Source organism: Lycorma delicatula, chromosome 11 (assembly GCF_047948215.1).
Source record: "Lycorma delicatula isolate Av1 chromosome 11, ASM4794821v1, whole genome shotgun sequence".
In the NCBI taxonomy this organism is placed as follows: Eukaryota; Metazoa; Arthropoda; class Insecta; order Hemiptera; family Fulgoridae; genus Lycorma; species Lycorma delicatula.
This window is the reverse complement of record NC_134465.1, coordinates 57,525,781-57,546,701: the sequence shown is the minus strand read 5'-3', so window position 1 is coordinate 57,546,701 and position 20,921 is coordinate 57,525,781. Positions and strand designations below refer to the sequence as shown.

General features: G+C 27.4%; 1 protein-coding gene across 2 annotated transcripts in view; it reads left to right on the top strand.

Annotated features, from left to right (window-relative positions):
* LOC142332226 (putative divalent cation/proton antiporter TMEM165) overlaps positions 1–15,050 on the top strand; it is a 184,123-nt gene extending 169,073 nt beyond the window's left edge. For both annotated transcript variants that reach the window (XM_075378518.1, XM_075378517.1), the window contains one exon: positions 872–15,050. In XM_075378518.1, the coding sequence (XP_075234633.1) occupies positions 872–948 (77 nt within the window). In that variant the 3' untranslated portion in view covers positions 949–15,050. The remainder of the gene's footprint in view (positions 1–871) is intronic.
* Positions 15,051–20,921: the final 5,871 nt, after the last annotated feature.

Genomic DNA, 20,921 nt, shown 5'->3' with positions numbered 1-20,921 from the left:
ACAACAATAACACTTTAGAAAATGGCAAATGAGTCAAGAACTACATTGCTTATCATTGTAAATGCTTTACCATTGTAAAGAACAAGAACAGACATTACATTTTCAACTCACGTTTTGAAGATAACATCACATCCTCATGTACTTACCAGAAACAGTATACCATATACCAAATTTCTCATTGTGAAGTGAATACTCAACATCCAGTGAGAATTTCAGTTACCCAATACACAGTTTTGTGCTAATTAACATGACTAGAGGAATGAACCTTTGCTTATTTCACATTTAATATGCATCAGGTCTATCTGTCCATCAACAATTCAGTTACCCAGTACACAGTTTTGTACTAATTAACATGGCTAGAGGATTGAAACCTTGGCTTATTTCACATTAAATATGCATCAGGTCTATCTGTCCATCAACAATATTTTTTAGAAGGTGGTTGCAATAATTAAAATGTTTCAGTTTTTCTGTTCTCTTTTTGTTGTTCGTTGTTACATGATATGGTTTCAAGTTCAAATAGTGAAAAAGTTTAGGCAAGATGTGTATTTTATACCACTTTGTTGTGATAAAATATATGATTTCATCATACCTATAAAAATTCTTCTTTGAATATTGGTTTTGGTCTCTGGAGTCCTGACAGAAGATCCAACTACATTGAACAAAACTATACTACATTGATGCATGAGTAGTTTATAACTGACAATAACAATAAATTTCATCCCCAGTGAATGAGATTGGAATAGATCAGCTGCCAAACTGTAATCAATTGAGCCTGAATTATGTTACATTTACTAGGTAGTATAATCTCAAAATTAAATATAAACGTAATTTAATAGAATTATAATAATTATGTTTTTATTTTTTTTTACAGTAACTATTATCGGTGGAGTTGTCTTTTTAGTGTTTGCGTTATCAGCGTTAATATTTAATCCAGTAACTGAAACATAGTGTTAGCTGTAAAATTAATTATGAGTTATATAAGTTTGAATCGAGTATTTACTGTGACTTCATTAGAATTAATATCTTAATGTAATAACAAAAAAATATTAAAAAAAAAAGCTAAGTCACAGAATATTTAGAAAAACATCACACGTCATTGTATCACATTGTTAGCTTATATACGTAAAATGATGTTATTCTATAAATGTCAGTACAAGCCAGCATCAAACAGGTTTTCTTTTTTTTTTAGATGAAATAAAAAGTTGGCTGTTTGTTTATATTAAGATACAATATTAGTTACAATGTATGTGATAAGAATATTGTTATTAATTGATGTAAATATGTAATTAGGTTAATTAATTATACTGTAATTTATATTGTTAAAATATATTATTTAACATATTTGTGCTGGTAGGTAATAAAATTGATATCTCAGATTTATTACAATTATAGTATTTTGTTTCATTATAATTATGTAGTTATTATTGTACATAATATTAGGTAGAATATTTTTGTGTTAATTTGTTTACAGCTTTTGTATGATGTTAACATTAATAATAACAATAAAAATTTACTTCATATTTATGATGTTCTCTGGTTTTTACCAAAAGGTTTTACAAAATACTATCAAATATTATTTTGTAAAGAGATAAAATAAAGAAATGTCAGTTTAAAGTTTGTTGAGTGTTTAAGACGCTGATTTAAAAAAAAATGATAATCTTAATTTAGTGACCCATTTTAGTCCTAAACAAAATACAGAGATATAATTGTATGTATTATATATTATTGTGATATATAAATATTGATCATATAACATAGCTTTGACTAAACTGCAGAATCAGGGATATAGAGTGGAGTTTTCAACTGTGTTATGTAAACTTATATTCCAGTAAAATTAATGTACAATATGAAAAATTTTCCTTTCTTTTTTGAGGCCACATTGAACCATTTTATTTATACCATGTCTGGTTTATTTCAAAGAGTGCACTGTTTTGGTTTTACCTTCCCAGTACTTCTTTAGACGTTCTGAAGAGCGTCTTTAGGTTCTTTAGGTTGAAGAGTGTCTCTGCTGCGTAGATTACTTCTGGTTTTAGGACTGTTGTGTAATGTCTTAATTTTGTATTTGTGGATAGGAATTTTTGTTATATGTTGAAATCTAAATGTTTAATGGGTTTCTTTTCTTTGCTTATATAAGTTTAAAGATGATTCGTCTGATTTTTGGAGTGGTGTTTTAACCAGGATAAAACACCAATCCAAAAATGTGTTTTCTGTTTACCGCTTTGTCACATTCAGTAAGTCCCAAATTACAACTCTAGATGTGATCTAGTCTGGTATGATTTGGTGATTTGGTGAGGTTGGTTCCCATTTAGTTCATCAGTTAGAATCTCTATTTCTAAAATGTTACCCAAACAGACCAGAGCTTGTGGAGACACAAGCCAATTCTTTAGTTTTGAGATTTTAAGTTTGGAGAATAGTTAAGAATCAGTTCTAGAACAATTTTCCCCAATTTTCCTTTTATATTAAAGATATAAGTATTTTTGATAACTGGATTTAGTAATCCATTAAAATAATAGTATTTTGTAGAACAATAAAATTAGTGACACAATGTAACAATGAATGGAATTCACTGGAGATAAGTGAACAGCCTTTCAATGATTTAATTTGAAGCAGGAAATAATTTTAGAGATATCTGAGAAATTGGGTGCAGAGCATACATTCTTGTTTTTTAACCAAATGTTCTTGATAACTACGCATAATGGGGCAGAGCATTGTCAGGATTAATGAACCTATTGCTTGGTGCTGAATACTCAAGTCAAACATAATGAATCATTCTCTATAAACATTCTAGAACTCTCAAATAAAAATTTGTCTAAATAATTAATTTGCTGTTATAGAAACACACAAACCTTGACCTTATTTTTTGCTTTTGAAGGCTTGTTTTTTTTTTCTTTTTAGTGATTCTTGTGACTTCATTCAGTATTGTTATTTAGTCATAGAATCTTAAGAAAACCACTATTCATCTGCTGCAATCAAATTCAAGAATTTTTTTATTTTTACCAACAATTTGAAGAATGTCTTTTGCATAACACACACTGTTACATCTTTGATTATCTGATAAAGAATACGGCACATACTGGGAAGCAATCTTGTTTTTTGTCCAAATCCTACATTAGGCAAATGATTTGTTTGTTAATACCAGAATCTTCCGCATTCATCTTTCTCAGTCATATAATTTTTGTGATATTATTATCTGTTTGACAGTGAGTTCCTGCTTTATAAATAGAAATCAGTTGTCCAGGCTTGCTTCCATTTTCAATTATTTCTTACTCATTTTTGAACTTGCATTCCACCTGAATGACTTCAATAAGATAAAATCTACACCATACATTTGCCTCATTAACTGTACATTCTTAAATCCTTTTTCTAGAGGTTAAAACTAAGATTTTATATTCGTTTTGTCCTATAATACTTAACAATATTTTCCTACCTACATGACATGATACTGTCCTCCCAACATGCTTTGCATGCTGCAGTGCAGTGTTGTCTAACTACAGATTAAGAGTAGCCCTACGAATTGTATGAATTTCTTGCTAAATGGATTCTGTATTTAGGCCTAATATAAAACCAGCCTTATTGTTGGTTGTGTAAACTTAAGGGGAACTCTTAACTCCAGTATTAATCCCCATACAACTAGAGCCCAAGGCCGGCTTCCTTCATCTTCATAAAACATAATATACAAAGAACTAATAAATAATAGAATATGTACCAAAAAAGAAGCACTATAAATGTAGAGCAAAACCAAACAACAAAATACATGGACAAAAAATGGAATAAATTTAACCTCTTTCAGATTACAATAGGAAAAAAAGATTACTATTATTTTTTTTATTATAATTATGTAAACTTGTACATAAATAGTATGTGTCTCGTGTTAGAACATACTTACCAGAGCTTGAGCTAAACCACAATTTTTGCCCACAATAATAATTCTCAAGTTTTGATGGCCAATTCTTATTTCTTACTTAAAATATTTAATAGACATGTTAACAAATGTTTTGCTGTCTGTTTTCTTATAAGTAAAATTCTCACAAATATATTCTGTTTTGTAAAAATTATTTTAAATATTACTTTGAAAATTAGTATACAAATCACCTAAATCTGATTATTATTTGATCAATTTTATATTAAAATCTATTCAGCATATACCTTCCTGTTTGGATCTTTAGCATTTTTATTAATTTTCTTTAACTTATATAGATGTTATTGAAATTAACAACAAAATAACCAATTGTAGGTGTTAGGTTATTATATGTATATTGTGATCTTTTGTTTTACTACAATAACAGATCTACTTATTCTATTATTATAGTTGTAATATTAGAGATTATATTTCTGATATTGCCGTTAAATATTTGAAAGGTGATTTTTTAAATATTTTATTTTAAATGTATCCTTTTTTAAAAAGTGATTATATTCATGATCAAAAAAAATTTAAGTGGTTCATAATTTTTTTTAGTATGCTCATCACTTTGCTTTTAATTAAAATAACAATGTAAAATATATATTAAGAAATCTAAACAGTGTGCCTTTTCAGTTGAATATAATTAATAAATGCTTTGTAAAAGATTTTCCCAGGACACTATACAGTCTATAGTTTCAAAATATTAACTTGATTTTTTTTTTCTTTGGTTCTTATTGAAAGGATTTGATTATTTTGTTTTGCTTGTTTATTTTATAATATTATTACTGGTACAGATATGTTGAATTTATTGGCTGTTGTTTTTTATGGTGTATTATTATAAAATTTAGTATTATATTATATTTGTAACCAAAGTGATATTAAGGATTATTAATATTATTATATGATATATATTTATGTATATATTCTCGTACATATATATCATAGTCATTTCCTTTTTGGTGAAATGGCAGTTGTGTAAAGTTTTAATAGAAATGGTATACTAGTTGTATGTAATATTCTTATTTTAGTAAAGTGTTTGACTTACTTTTAATTATAAGCTTATGTAGAAGTATTGTTAAAAGAAATCTTTTATGTAGTTTTTTTATTTATACATATTTTGAGAAATATAAATAAGTTTTCTTATTTTTTTTCAACTTAATAAAATTAATTAATATACAATTTTTTTTAAATTTGTCATAAAAACTTTAGTTACGGTTCAGTAAGTTACTTTAATGTTACTAACTAAAGTTAGTTACAGTGGTGTTTGTATTTTTAAATAGAATAAAAAATATAAAATTCAGTACACTCTCACTTTCTAATACTCATTTGTAATATAGTATCAAACGCCAATCTTTAGGTCATAAAATGGTCTGATTTAAAATCAGTGGGGATTTTTGGTGGACCAGTGTCGTGTATTTTGCAAATTTATGTATCCCATTAAATGAAAACCATCCCTTATCTGAAGCGTAAAAGAGAAAAGACTCCGTAAACCTTATTCGATGCTACCCAGAAACCATTCACAAAATATTTTATAGTCAGTTTTGTCTTGTCCGTAATTTCCTGAACTAAAATGATGCTGTAGGTTTTTAGCTTTATGTTATGCAGTGTTCATTGACATAATTTTTATGAGAGATCAGTTGCTGTGTTAATTTATTGTAACTCCGTTCAACGCAAAAGAAACCTCAGCATCTGATGCACAAATCACAAATAGAGTACAAGTTGTCTGGTTCTTTAAATTCATGACAAAATTTCTTAATTTTTCACAAAAAATTTTTGCAGAGTTCATTGGTAGACCTAATGTAGGGTATTTTTCCTTTTTCTTCTGTTGAGTTAATTTAAACAACGTAGAGATACATTAAACCTTAATTAAAGCAGTTTGATATACTTTTGACTGCAGAATAAGGTAACAAAATAACCACTTGAAAATCATATGCACATAGAGCAATAGAGCAATAACACATTTACAGGAACATAAGTATGAACATCCTGTTGTTAACTTATAGGAAATTGTTTGCTGTGTTGATAATTCAAGCTGCAATATTTTATTATTAATAGTATACATCACTAAAGCAGTACAATAATTATACTAATAATACACACAAGTGTTACACACATAATACACATTAGTATTAATTTCTACTAAGATTATGTTTTTTATAGTACACTAAATTAAATACCAGATAAACTAAGCACTACTTGAAGCTAATTTTAAATATACCACTTCATATGTAGATAAACTAAACAAATATCTTCATCATTCAGCTTTTCAACTGCAATTGTACAGACCTAGATGCACTTTCCTGAGTTTATATCAATGTAAAAAAGGAAATTAATTACTCTTCTATTGTAGATTAAGTATAATTTTATGAATTTCATACACCCCTCAAAAAATGGCATCTGTGTCTTGATTAAAATTAAAAATTTATTTCATTGTTATTTGGTAGACTGTGTGGAAATCATTAAAAAAAAAAAAAAATTAATATTTAAATTAGTCACTTAACAATTCTCAATGTAAAAGCATAATTTTTATTTATTGTATTTATACTTTTTTTTATCAGAATGTATATAAATTCTTTGTTAACCAATTTTCTACATGACTAGCCATGACCAAGTCGAATGTGAATCAGTTAAGTGAGAGTCTACTGTAAACCTGCATGTATTGAAGTATGAGATGGGTTAAGTTATTTTCTTTTCATTTTTCTATTTATTCAATAATTATCAAGCAATGCCAAATAAAATAATTTTGAATAAACATATTTCTCTGTTTACAGATCAGTTTTATTTTTGCTTACACATGTCAATTGATGTGAATTTTAAAATAAATCTATATTTGTATAATGATTGGTAAAGTTTTTAAAAATTTTTAAATGGACTTTTTTAATGTATGGGATTGATTATTCAAATTTTTTTGCTACAAAGTGATTGAAAAATATTTTTATGAATTTGTTATCTAATTTTCCCTGATAATGTGACTATTAATCTCTTAGTATTCTAAGAATTGTGCAACATGCTATAAGATTTGATTTATAATTTTTAAACAGATTAGAACAATAGTTTTATCTGTTACTGCGACTCAGAATAGTTTAATATATTAACCTGTATTTGTTTTCAATTAAAAAATGTTTGGTATATTTTATAAAATAAAATATTCCAAACGAAGAGATTTACAAAACAATCATCCCGATAATTAATAAGTTTAGAAAGAAGAGAATTTCCTTTCTAGGTCTATTTTCAGAATGGAAGAGACCAGACTTGTCAGACGGATAATCAAACTTTTCTAGAACAAGAAAAGCAGACCGAACTGGTTATACAGAAAGTACAGAAAGACATGGAGGAATTAGACATAACCCATGAAAACCTAAAAACTAAAACTGGAAACTATGAGAAATTAAAAAAATAAAGAAACGAGATTCCTATCAAAACCCAAGAAAACAATAAGCCGGGTGTACTCTGAACAAGAAAGGGCGAGAAGATCTGAAACCCTTAGAAATTACTGGCAAAAAAGAAAAGCTGAAAAACAACAAATCAGCAAAAAAAGAAAGAACTTGCCCAAAAACAAATGAACTAAAGTGATCCATTATGGTCTTAATGGATTAATCCATTATTGTTATGTCTAATTCCTCCATGTATTTCTATACTTCATATTACCAGTTCGGTCTGCTTTTCTTGTTCCAGAAAAGTTTGATTATCCGTCCGATAAGTCTGGTCTCTTCCATTCTGAAAATATGTCCTAGAAAGTAAAAAAATAAAAATCATTACACATTTATAAGTAGTTTTTGGCCTTTAAAAGGTAAAAACAGGTTTATTATTAATTATGGAGCAGTACTTATTAATCGATCACCTTTAATAATTTCAACCATCTGCTTAAAGTGGTTACTTCTTATTTTATAACTGTTGAAAAAAGATTGATCTTTATGCCTATGTTATTATTGCAAATTTAATAATTTACTCATGAAAGTATGATAAACATTAATAGTTGAAAAAAGTCGTCACGTGTTGTAATAATTGTGACCAGTTTTCATTAGTCTCAACAGCTATCATTCTGTGCGTAAGTTCTGTTTAATTTGATATGTTTAATTATTTTTATTATCAAGTCAGGTATAAAGTTTCATTTTTAGGCAAATAATTTTTGATATATTTCTTATAATATGAGGTATGGTTATTAAATAACGGGATTAATGCTGCTACAGAAGAACTGTGCATATGGCAAATTTGTGCATCCATATGTTTCTTTGGTTGCCATTCCCAGTTTCTGTAGACATATTAGTTTGGCCATGTCCTTCATTTGGATAACATCTTTTTTGTATTTTGTCAAAAAAATTATAAGTGTTTTATTAGAGCAAAGAATTGTCGTGAAATTTCATATTAACTTGGAAAAACCGCTACTGAAACTTACCTTTTATTAAAAAAAGTATACGGCAGTGAATGTTTATCACGTGCACGGGTTTTTGATTGGTTTAAGCATTTCCAAGATGGCCAAGAAGACGTTGAAGATGATCAAAATTCAAAGGAATGATGATTGTTTTTTTCGATATTCATGGGATTGTGTACCTTCACTGAGTTCCTGAAAGTCAAACTATCAATTAACATTACTACCTTGAGGTCCTTGCTCAACAAATAATATTAAAAAAACCAACTGAATTGTGAAAGAACAAGTCATGGGTTCTTCATCAGGACAACGCACCGGCTCACACTGTATTGTCTGCCAAGATGTTTCTAGCCAAGTATAACATCCCAGTGTTAGACCTTTGCCTGACTTGGCACCATGTGACTTTTATCTGTTCCCCAAGGTCAAATCTGCATTAAAAGTAACAGGATTTCAGACTGTTGAAGCTGTGAAAGAAAAAGCGGCACGTGTCTATGAGCTCACAGAAGAAGACTTTCAGCACTGTTTCGAACAATAGAAAATTTGCGTGGAGCATAGTAGGTATAGAAGGGGGTAATAACTAAATATTTATAAATTTAAAATAGAATATTTTACAGCATTAGTCTCGTTATGTAATAGCCACACCTCGTATACTAATCTATATAAGAAGATATATTTTTTTATCAACTTTTTTTTTACGTAAATGAAATGGAAAATCCCTTATCTGGGCACTTGGAGAAAGTTAATTTTATTTAAATAGGGGTCACTATAAAATATGTACACTTCTCTTAATATTAAAAGATTGTATTTGTTAATAAAAAGTTTCTTTTGTATTATATTAAAATAATTATTTGAAAATATTTTTCAGGAAGTAAAGATTGTTTGATATTATTATGTCTAAATTGGAATAATTTAAATATCATTTTGTCCCCATGAAGTGCAATGTCTTACAAAGAGTCTTATGGTATGAAAGTAATTGATGGACTCATTTGATCATAATTTATGGCAAATTCATTGAAATTTTTTATTTATTTTATGAATAAAATAGCCCAGAAAAGTCAAATTTAAAAAAAATTTTCTTTGCTTACCTTAGAAACTATTCTCTTGTTGCTTTCAAATAAGTCTATTGATCATAAGCAAACAACTGTTGTTTCATGGTTCACCAAAAACTAATGGATAAATAGTGATGGGTGTATTTTTAGCATGAACATCATAGTTTTACTCTCAAAACATGGAACCTTTTTTTTCCAGTTATCTTATATTTCCCAAAGATGTCTGTATAATTTTAAGATAATGTTCCTTGGTAATTGCCTTACCTTGTGTAAGAAATTCATGGCTAACAAAACCTAATATATGTTGATGGTTGGCCTGAACAAGCATCATCATAATTTCAAAAGTTTGGATATTTTTTGAAATGTTTCCATTGTTTGTACATTTGCCTGCTAGTTGAAATCTTACTACATAATGCTGTTTTTAATATTTTTTAAAGTAAAATTGTTTTGTTGTTTTTGTCTCTGTAAGATTTTTCCTTTTTAATTACAGATTTTATTGAAATTCTTGTTGCTTGTGAAAATCATTCAAATGCAATGAAAAGCACATGTAACACTCGTTAATACTAAAAGGTATAGTTAGTATGGCTAAAAAATATGTTTTAGTTTTTGCTGTGCCACTCTCGCGATGTTGCCAGTAGATTGCAATATGATACGCTGATAGACATTCCATTATGAGCATATCTGGGATACAAGTTATAAAATCCTGAAATTTACCAGATAAACCTTATATGTAATTTTAATAGAACAAGTTATGTGGTCTGTTGTCTAAGAATATTAGCCATGTGATTTATATGCTAGGTACTACTCTACACATTGTATCTTTTTCCAAAAGTAGTAACATTTATTATATAGCCAGCCAGTTCTTATGTTGGATAAAATATTGACATCATTTTTAAAGTTAAATATCACTTACATTTAGGTGGGCTTGACATACTGATTTGTAATAGTGTATTTGGCCTAAAAAAACAGCCAAAAGAAACTACTTCATTTATCACTTGCCTGCCTCATTTCAATTTGCATGTGCTCATTATAATCGTGACACTAACTTCAGAAACATATAATGTCAGTCTTTGTAATGTAGAAATTATAAAATTATATATCTCAATTCTTTTAAGTTTTTATACCTCTTTCATTAAAATACTTATAGCATGTGTTGCACACTTTTTTTTTAAATTTATAAATTATGAAACTGCTTGGTTTATTTGAGGCAAATAACCTGTAATTATAAAATTATTCTCGTATATGTTTTCACAATTATTTTTATTTAATGGCTATAAGTTAATTAATATTTTGTATTCATTTTAATCCTTATCATCTAAGTTTATCATTTTGTAAGTTACCAATATAATGTGAGTGGAATTGTTCTTTATTGCAAAAAAGGTTTACTATGAAAAATGTTTCTTTCATTTAAACAATTTTTAAATAGATCAGGATGAGGTTAATGTAATCATTTACAGATAATATAAAATGGAAAAAATTGAATAATTTTTTTAAGGGAATATATCGAAATAAACAAGTTTTAAATTTTATTTACATTAAAAAAAAAATTCATTTGTTGCCTTAACCCTTATTTTAATTTCAGAACTAATAAAAACAAAATCATAATCATTGCTACATAGATTGCTACAAAAAAAAAGTAAAAAAAAAATCATTAGTAAACTAAAATAATAAATTTACTTTGAATCGGTGTGAACAGAGAGAAACATTATCAAGGAGTATTTTGTTAATTGTAAATTTGAAAATTAATTCATAATTTTTTTAAGAACAAGAGTAACCAGGGCTTGACTGAATAGTTCCTGGTTTTGAAAAAAAGAACAAAATTGACATAATACAAGATGTAAAAATTATATTTAATAATTGAAAAGAACAATGTTTTCAGTTTTTATTTAACATACTTGTTACTTTGTTCTAAAAATGATTTCTATATGCCGACCTCAATTATATATATAAGTTTGAAAGGTTTCCTAACGTTCCACATTACTTGCCTAGTCATTTCTCATAATACACCAGGAAAACATTTGTAGTTGTATAACAAGTTTAACATCATCAATTGTCATTGGCTTATATTTTAAGACTTATGTCTTCAGATGCCCCCATAGAAAAAAATCACAAATTGCAAGGTCAGATGAATTTGCTGGCTGTTGAATATCACCTTGATGTGAGATTAAACATCTTGGAAACATTTCTCTCTACTCATTAATCCTGTAGCTGTTTGATCAATGAATTGATACTTCTTGATCACAGTTCATTAAGCTTCATTTGGAAAGTTGCATATCATGTCAACATAATGATTGAAAGTTACAGTAACAGCTTGCATTCTTTCTTCAAAAAAATACATGTCTACGACTCAAATATTCGCAATAGAATATCAAATAATGACTCCTTCACAGTGAAGAGACGCTCATTGAGAGGATTGAGGATTATTTTGTGCAACTGAAAATTTTGTTCAATAACAACCTGTCAAACGAAAATAAACTTTGTCACTTGACAGTAACTTGGGTTTGCTAGCGAAAATAAACTTTGACATTTAACAGTAACTTGGGTATGCTAGAGCATTTTGAAGAATAGCCTGGTAAGATGTAATGCGATTTACCCCATCACATTCACTTAGTTGCTGTATTGCCATCATTTTGTGCTGATGAAATTTCATGTCCATGTATAAAATTCTTCTCACAGTCTTATCTGAGAACCCAAAATCAGCAGCAGCAGCGAGTTTAAAAGCCAAGTGTTATGGAGATTGTGTTACATAACCCTCAAATAAGATGCTTTAAAATGCAACAAATTGTACTGAGTGAGTTATTCTGCAGATTAAGATATAGCTCCAAAATTTAACACTCAATAATATGGTCTGACTGTCAGGGACCAAAATAATTTGACCTAGCCTAAAGTGATCGCCGTGCCTAAAGCAAAGTTTCGATGCTCGATTTGCCATTTGTAAAATAATTCACAATGACAAACACATATTGCTCACCACTCCATGCCAATATTTCAACTGAAATTTTTTTTCCAAAAATATATTTCTGTGTAACATGACATAGCTCTGTCACCTTACTTTATTAGCACTTTAATAACAGAGTTGGGAAATTTTTAACAAATGTTTTATGGAATTTATATGTTTATTTATATGTTTTGTTATTCATATATTCTGGTAAAGAGTATTATTTTATTAAATATTGATAAGAATGATTCTAAATAAATATATAGGGTCATAGGTTTTTGGGAGTGTGGCATTGTGCGTGCACCCATTTGGATATCAGATGTAAGCTTACCTTCATTAGTTGTTTAGATTGCTGTATATATTAGGAGAAACTTGTATTAAGTTGATTACACAGTTGAGATCACTGATCTGATTTTTTTTAACAAAAACATTTTTTTATTGCCACTCACATTATCATTTGTTAATATATAATTTTCTCATGTGAATTCATTTATGGCACTAATTACCAATCTATAATCAAAATATATTAGTTTATTATAATTAATAAATATATATTCAGTTGTTTATAACAATATTAATAATTTAATGTTTGTGTTTTAAATTATAACTGGTGTATATTTTATAATATTTTTAATTTATTTATAAAGTGTTACCGAATTAATTCCCAAAATTTTATTTAAAAAAGAATCTTCACTATTCTATATCTGGTAAAATCATTACAAGTTTTATTCTTAGATATTTAGAAACCTATCAAGATTATTTAACAACTTGACTGCCATGTGAATTTTTTTGAGCCTTTTTTACTGGCTATAAGATCGTAATTGAAGCTCGCATAATATCAAAATCAGGCCATGAGATTCCATTTGGAATTATCTTTTTTGCAGGACACAAAGATATATCATATATAAATATGATATCTCATTTTGCGTATTTTTCTATGTACAAATGTTCTTCACATTCTAAGTTAGAAATTGATATACTTAGTGTCATGTATGTTAAATTTTAATAGTGTCAGTAATTATATAATATTTAGGAATTAAATATCAAGTTTTAATGCTGAAATTTGAATTTTTATTATTTATTAATAAAAATGTAATACTGTTAAAAAGCTAAAAAGAGTCATTTCATTACATGTTACAAACAATATTCCACCAAATCTCGAAGAAAGTATGCTCGGTGACATTCCAAGAATGAATACTACGTGCTCAGTATGTGCAATCTTTTATTGTCAAATAATACATTAAAAAATATTAATTTTTCTTTCAGTTTATCTCAATACATGTATATTTTTTGCATTTTAATTTTTTTCTTTTATATTTTTAATGTATAGTATATTATTCATTTTTAATAAAAAAAATTATGTTTTGATAAAATACTTCACTTATTTGTAAAAACTGAGCAGTTATATTTCATCTAGCAAGAATCATGGCAAATATAAATAAAAAATTATGCCATACAACCAACCAGCAAGATATTCTCTTAAACAAGTAACAAGTAAATTATAACAAATTTTAAGCAGGAAACCATATTATTAAGTTTAAATAAAAATATCTACCATCTGCAAATTATATCCTACTTTATTCCTATTGTATGAAATTAGCATATCAAGAAAATATATGTTCAAACCTCTGAGAGGCCATGTTATTTCATGTGGGACCTCAAATCATAGAGCCATAAAAATCAATTATATTAATTTCTTAAGGTATATATCTTCTTAAACAATAAGAAAATGTACATTAATATTAATGCATGAATAAACATGGCAAAGTTTTGGAGTCTCACATAATATTAATAATAAGCCACATGAAAAAATTTAATTCTTTACAACTGGCCACTATATGTTTGGAAAAATATTAAAAAGTAGTAAAATATTAAGTCAGCATTTTTCCCCCAATATTTTTTTTTTCCAAGCCTATTAATATTATGCGAGACTCCAAAACTTTGCCATGTTTATTCATTCATTAATATCAATGTATATTTTCTTTTTGTTCTGATGATAATAGATTCTTGTAATTTAATTTTTTCTTGTGTGATGGGCAAAATGAATTACATACAAGCCAAGAATTGAAATTTGGAATATTCTGAATGAAAGAGATTGTTACCACAGTATCTTTAGAGAAATTGTTCCTCTTTTATTAACTACTAGTGACACCTCTAAACAGCATACTGTAGGATCAAATTGTCTGCTTTTTGGAAATTTCTGAAGTTGAGGGGATATCTAATAAAAAATGTAATTGTAGTATTTTTTAGTTGAAAACCTTGATCTATATAATGCATTACGAAAACAATAATAAATAAATGATATTACATAACTAAAAGTTATATTATGTAACTTCTTTATCAGTCCCTTGTACTTGCATTGTTGGGCTTATCGTAACTTCTTATGTTCTTCTATATTTAGCCATCTTTTAACAATCATTCTTTCCCTTTTTTCTCTGGAATCTTGCCACTCTCTTATTCCCTTTGCAGTCTTGTTTTTATTTCCTATAAAGTAAGCGAGTCTTCGTTAATCTTTACTAGGTGTTCACACCCCCTGAGCTTTCAAAATATTCTTTTCTGGTTCTTTATTCAGGTTCTCTCCCAAGTTTATGTTTTATATCCAGATTATTCTAATCGAGTACATTGTATATTTAAAACAAAAAACTTAATTAAAAATCAAAGTAATTTCCCAGGAATCATTAAACTTTTAAAACTGCTGATTTCTTTGATTTACAGCCATTTTTTTTGTAACCCCCTATCTATATCACACATGTGCGCACACACACACACACACACACACACACACACATTTTACATTAATACTTAATGTGAAACTGTTTTAAGATTGTATTTTATTGTAAAAATACATAACTGTATTTTTCTTTAAAATACCCAATTTTTTTGTAAAATTCAAGACAGAACAGTAGAAATGGTTTTAAATTATTTATATATATTATACTTTTGGCTCTATTACCTACTGGTGAATACTTTTTCTAGAAAATATATTCCTGCAAATAGAGAATGTTAACTTTGTGCATTAAACACAGAACCTAGCAAATAGATGTTAGTTCATCCACTTGTGCCATATCATTGTTCATTATAATTGTCATAATCAAAATTTAAAAGTAATAAAAAAAATACTCAGGATAAAATTTAGAAAGGAGTACAAAAAAAATGTAATTGATGCTTAATTATACAATTAATGTAACAACATTTAACCGTAATGACCATGATATCCCAGAGTACCATTATACACAGTTGGGAATTACTAGCAACTTTTTTATATCCTTCACCACTAATTGTTCGATTGGTTTTTACATGAATACAACAAATTTGGAAAAGTTGTTACTTTTGTCAATAAGTTCATTACAAGAAATTCTATTTTAAAACTGAAATTGTGATTACACTTATTTTTTTTAAATTTATTTTTTTTGTGTAAAAAAATAAATTACATTTATTTTTATTGCACAATGTAATTTAAACAACAGATGTAATAGTTTCATTAATGTTAATCCTATAGTGTTGCAAAACACAACCCATATTTCATAAGTGTGTAGAGCTTGGGAATTTTTAATGGTAACACCTCATTTTAATGTTAAATTTTAATTAATCATTAAAATCTAACATTAATTTATATTTAACTTATTATTAGCTAATTATTTCTCTTAGAATTGTATATATTTCTTAAGTAAACTAACTTGTGTTTTTTTTGTTCATGATTTATGGCTTAGAATTTTTTTTAAGACAATAATTTTATCAATGTTTTGAAGAATTTTTATGGTTTATTAAATATTAATTATTAAGTATTTTATATACATATAAATGTTATAGAATATTTAAAAATATTTAAAATACATATAAAATATGTATTCTTGCTAATGTTTTGTTTACAGTCACACATTTAAATGAAAGATTATTTAATGTATTTGAATTAAAAATAATTGTGATTCTGGTTTTCTTCATTGTAAGATAAAACCGTTTGAACAGAAAGTAAGTGTTTATAACATTTAGTACTGGTATGTTTCTGTTTCTAAATGTTCAATCTCCTACAGAGTTCTAATTTGGCAGTTTACTTCTATTTTTAAACTAACTAATATTAAAAATTAATCTTTTTTGAATGTTGAAAATGTTGTTAATCATACGTTAAATAATTTATAAATAATATTAAATTGTGATATATCTTTCATAAATGAATGGTCATTTTGAGAAATCCATGTCAAAATTTTGAGGAAAATAAAGAATTTAAAAAACTCTTCTTACATCTCCAGTGGAAAAAGTTAAAAACAAAAAAAAAATGAAAATAACTTTATATCTTCTGGTAATATGTAATTATTAAAAAAATGTTATTTTTATAAAAGAATAATGTTTCTAATTTTCCTTGACTTATGTTTCCTCTATTTTAGTTTTATTGTGAGTATAAGGGAAAACAAACTTTTTAATGAAACTTATCTGTTGATATTATAATTTATTTAAAAATAAATATTTTATAATAAAAAAATATTTAAATCAAAGTAACTTATTATTCTGTTTTGTTTGATAAAAACAAAGAAAGAAATTAAACTTGACAGTGATTGAATGAAATAAAAAAAACAGTAAAAATGTAATTATCACGGATTGTTAGCTGCAAATTAGGAATTCCAATGAAATCTGTGACTGGTTTTAAGGAAATGCTTACAACAGCATCCATATCGTTTACACCTGTTACAAGTTCTAAAGCCTACTGATGAAGCTTTGCTTGCTAGCAAATGAAATTATGCACCTTGATGACGATGAAGACTATAGTGTCATTCAGTGATGAATCAACATTTCATGTTAATGGAAAAGTAAACACTCACTGCATATCTGGGGATGAGAAAATCCTCAGAAAATATTACAGTGTGTATGATACTGACCATAAATTAGTGTTTTTTTTCTTGTATCCTGATGGTAAGTTTTCAAGCCATTCTTTTTGTCAGAAATGAATATCTTAATATGTTACAACTATGGCTCTTCCCTCAACTGCAATACAAACCACAGAACTTTATTTGGCAACAAAATGGTGCCACCTTACTGACATAACACTGTTATGCAATTGGTTGAATGAAATTTTTCCTGACCACTGGATTGGTTGCCAGGGACTATTTCAAGTATAATTTATAAATCAAAGTTAAACAATAAATATTACATAACTTTAAAACCCTGATATTTGAAATGCTCTGTATATGATTATTGTATATATACTTTTTCCTAATGTTCATATTGCAATCTCTTCTACTAGTGAACAATAAGTAACCCTCCCCCCCCCCCTCAAAGCCAATGAGATGATATGTATATCATGACATGTAAATGAGGTTAGACTTGTACAGACTCAGGCTGACATTCCTGAGATGTATGGTTAATTGAACTCAGACATCCAAGTACACGTATCTTTTACTATAATTTGAACCTCAGAACCTTCATTTCAAAAATTAAGAGCTTTAAAGAACTGATTTCTGATGAGTTAATCATCAGAACCTTCAACTTCAAAAATTAGCTTTTAAAGAAATGTTTTAAATCATTTGAATCACTAAACCAGCCCAGTTGACTAAATACACAACACATTTAAGTAAAATTTGAAAGCAATCAGTGATGTATATGACTACAAATATTTTAGGGAAATATCAATGAAGTTTATACAAATCTAAAGTATACAAAATAAGTATTAATAATAGTTAATAAATTTTGAATAAGAAATCTAGTAAACACATTCCTACTGCATTAAATGTATTAAAAGAGATGTGCAGCTGAAATGCTAATTAGAATATTTAATTACTTCTCAATCCAAAGTCTCAATGGGAATTTTTTCAGCATAAAAAATAGAATTTACTGTCATTTAGACCTTCAAGCTAACATTCATCTTCAAATTTTTTTTTGGGGGGTTTTGAAGGGGAGCTTTTTCAGGAAAATGCTAGTCCTTTAAAAGCAAAAAAAATGTTTTTTTTATAAATGCTCTTGCATTACTAATAAGGTAGTAAATTCAAATTTTTGAAACTTCCACATATTCTGCAAGAAAATTTGAAAGAGAAAACCGTTATAATCGGTCAAAGCTATATATATATATATATATATATATATATAAAAGAAAAAATACTTGTGTAATTGTTACAAAAAAAAAAATCCCTAAACCTAGAGTGTATTTTGAAAATCAGTCAATGTAAACAGATGAAGTTAAAATAAAAAACTTGAAAATTCTATCCACAATTTTAACAAAAAATGGATTTAAAAAAAATGTTAGAAATAATGCAATACTTTGCTGAACTGTATTTTTTATAAATATACATATCTTTTTAGTGATTTTATATCAGTTTTTAATTTTTTTTTTTTTTATTCATTTCGTTTAGTTTTTTGCTAATTCTTAGCAATTACTTAAAAATTTCCAAGCTCTGTTATAAAAAATAATTAAACCTTCACTTCCATTTCAATTGGTATCAGTCATAATGTAAACAGAATGTAGACTGCTTAGCAATTGGAAAAGGAAGTGAAGGTTTAGATTATTTTTTATAACTGAGCTTGAAAATTTTCTCTTAGTAAAATTATTTTAATAACCATTCAGTGCAGCTCAATTGGTCTACAATACAGATCAATTCTTTATTGTTTAAATTGATCAATTGAGAAACACTGAATTACTATTTTTGCCTAATTGCTTCAATATTTTTATCGTAAATGGATGCACATTTCAACAAGAAATCAGATGTTATTCTATTTTTTATGGCTTTTAAATTTTATTCATAAGAGAAACAATGTACATTATTTGACAAATTTATAAAATAAAAAACAAAACAGGCTGCAAGAACAAATTTCTATCATTTTTATATGATATACAAAAAATACTGTTCTATGTATTTAAATTTTTTCAGTAATCTCCAAATCACATTTGTTTTAAAAAAAATTCGTAAGATTTAATTTTAACTGTTCCCGGACTCAAAAATTTATTGCTATTCTGCCCAATTGAATAATATTTTTTTTTATTTTAATGTGTATGTTGCAATCTGCTCAACTAGTGAGCAATATGCAACTGCCTCCATGGCTCAATGAGATGGGGATGTAATGTATGACATACTATACTGTAAAAATTAATTGGGACAGCTATTTTTTCTCCAAATTGTTATGTGATAACCGGTTTCTGCCTTGAGGTGGTGTGACTGATCTAGTTTAGAAGAAAAGTTTGAATAGTTTTTTTAGTTTTTGTGCTCTGTGTAACACATGTTGCTTTCTTGTGTTTAAAAATTGATATTACCTCAAGGAAGCATGTAAAGATTATGCTCTTAAAGATCACACTTCTATGAAAGGAAGAGATATCATTTCTTCAGTTGGTGTACACAAATCAAGTGTCAAGAGTTCTGACTACAGTCAAAGAATCTGGATCAATCTCCAAAAAGGAAAGGAAAATGTGGGCACAAACAGATAAACTATTCCAAGAACTGATTAAATTGTAATAAATAAAATTAATCCAAGGAAGTTGGATTCATTTTTATTTTAAATTAATTTTAATTAAGCTCAGATCTTAAGAAGATTTACTGGCAATTTTTAACTCCTAAAATAAAGAAACAACAAAAATATAAATCATGACTGGAAGAAGGTAACTTTTTGTGATGAAAACTATTTGTGCAGGGTAAAAAAGCAAATTTCATGAGATGAGTGATTGTGACTCTTTGGGAACTGAGAATATCCAACAAACTGTAAAACATCCTCTGAAACAGATGTTTTGGGGTTTTTCATGACAAATGGCACTGGAATTTTAGTGCCATTCATTCCTTGAACAGGAATGATGAATTCAACCAAGTATGTAGAAATATTACAATGTAATTTTGTTCCAATCATGCAAATTTTTTATTGTAGTTTTCAACATGACTTGGCTCCTCATAATTTAAAATTGGTCAAGACTTTAATACTGGAAAATCAGATTAATGTGCTTGAATATTTGGAGAGAAGTTTAGGTAAGATGGTACAACAAAAAAACACATAACTAATAATATTAAAGTGGTTCTGTGATGATGATAGTCAAGAATGTGCGCCCAAATCTGGTGGAGTCATGCCAAAATGTCTTGCAAAAAGTTATTAGAATGTTGCAGTTTCAGTATTTTTCAAAGTATCCTTAAGTCATTTGTTTAGGTAAAATGGAGGTCATTTTACCTAATCCTTTCTCATCAGCTAATTATTGACCTCCCAGTATAATATACAAAAAATTGGCAAGTACACCTATTATTTTCAAAGAGAAACATTACAAATGATTAAAACTGCACATAATTGGTTGGTTAGTTGGTTCAACCAACGAAATCCATTGTAAAAAAAAAAAATGCTATGACGTAGGCGATTAATATATTACTTTGCTATTGGTTTCATAAAACAAATGGTGATAAGCTAATATTACTTATAATAGTTCCAATAATGTTACATATAAGTTTTAATTTAATGAATAAGATTTATAAGATTAGAAATTCCAGTTAACTTTTAACATGTAGAATAATTTTAATGAGTCACAAACACAAGATAACAGACAAGTGAGTAAACTATAGTTTAAAATGAGTAATGAACAGGATTAAAGAAACACTTATGCAGGAAGTACATAAACGAAAAAGAAACCCTGTTAGGACATGTTAGAGAAGTGGAATCTTGACAACTACATTGGAAGTGTCAGTAAAAGGATTTTTAGTTGTAGCCAGGTTA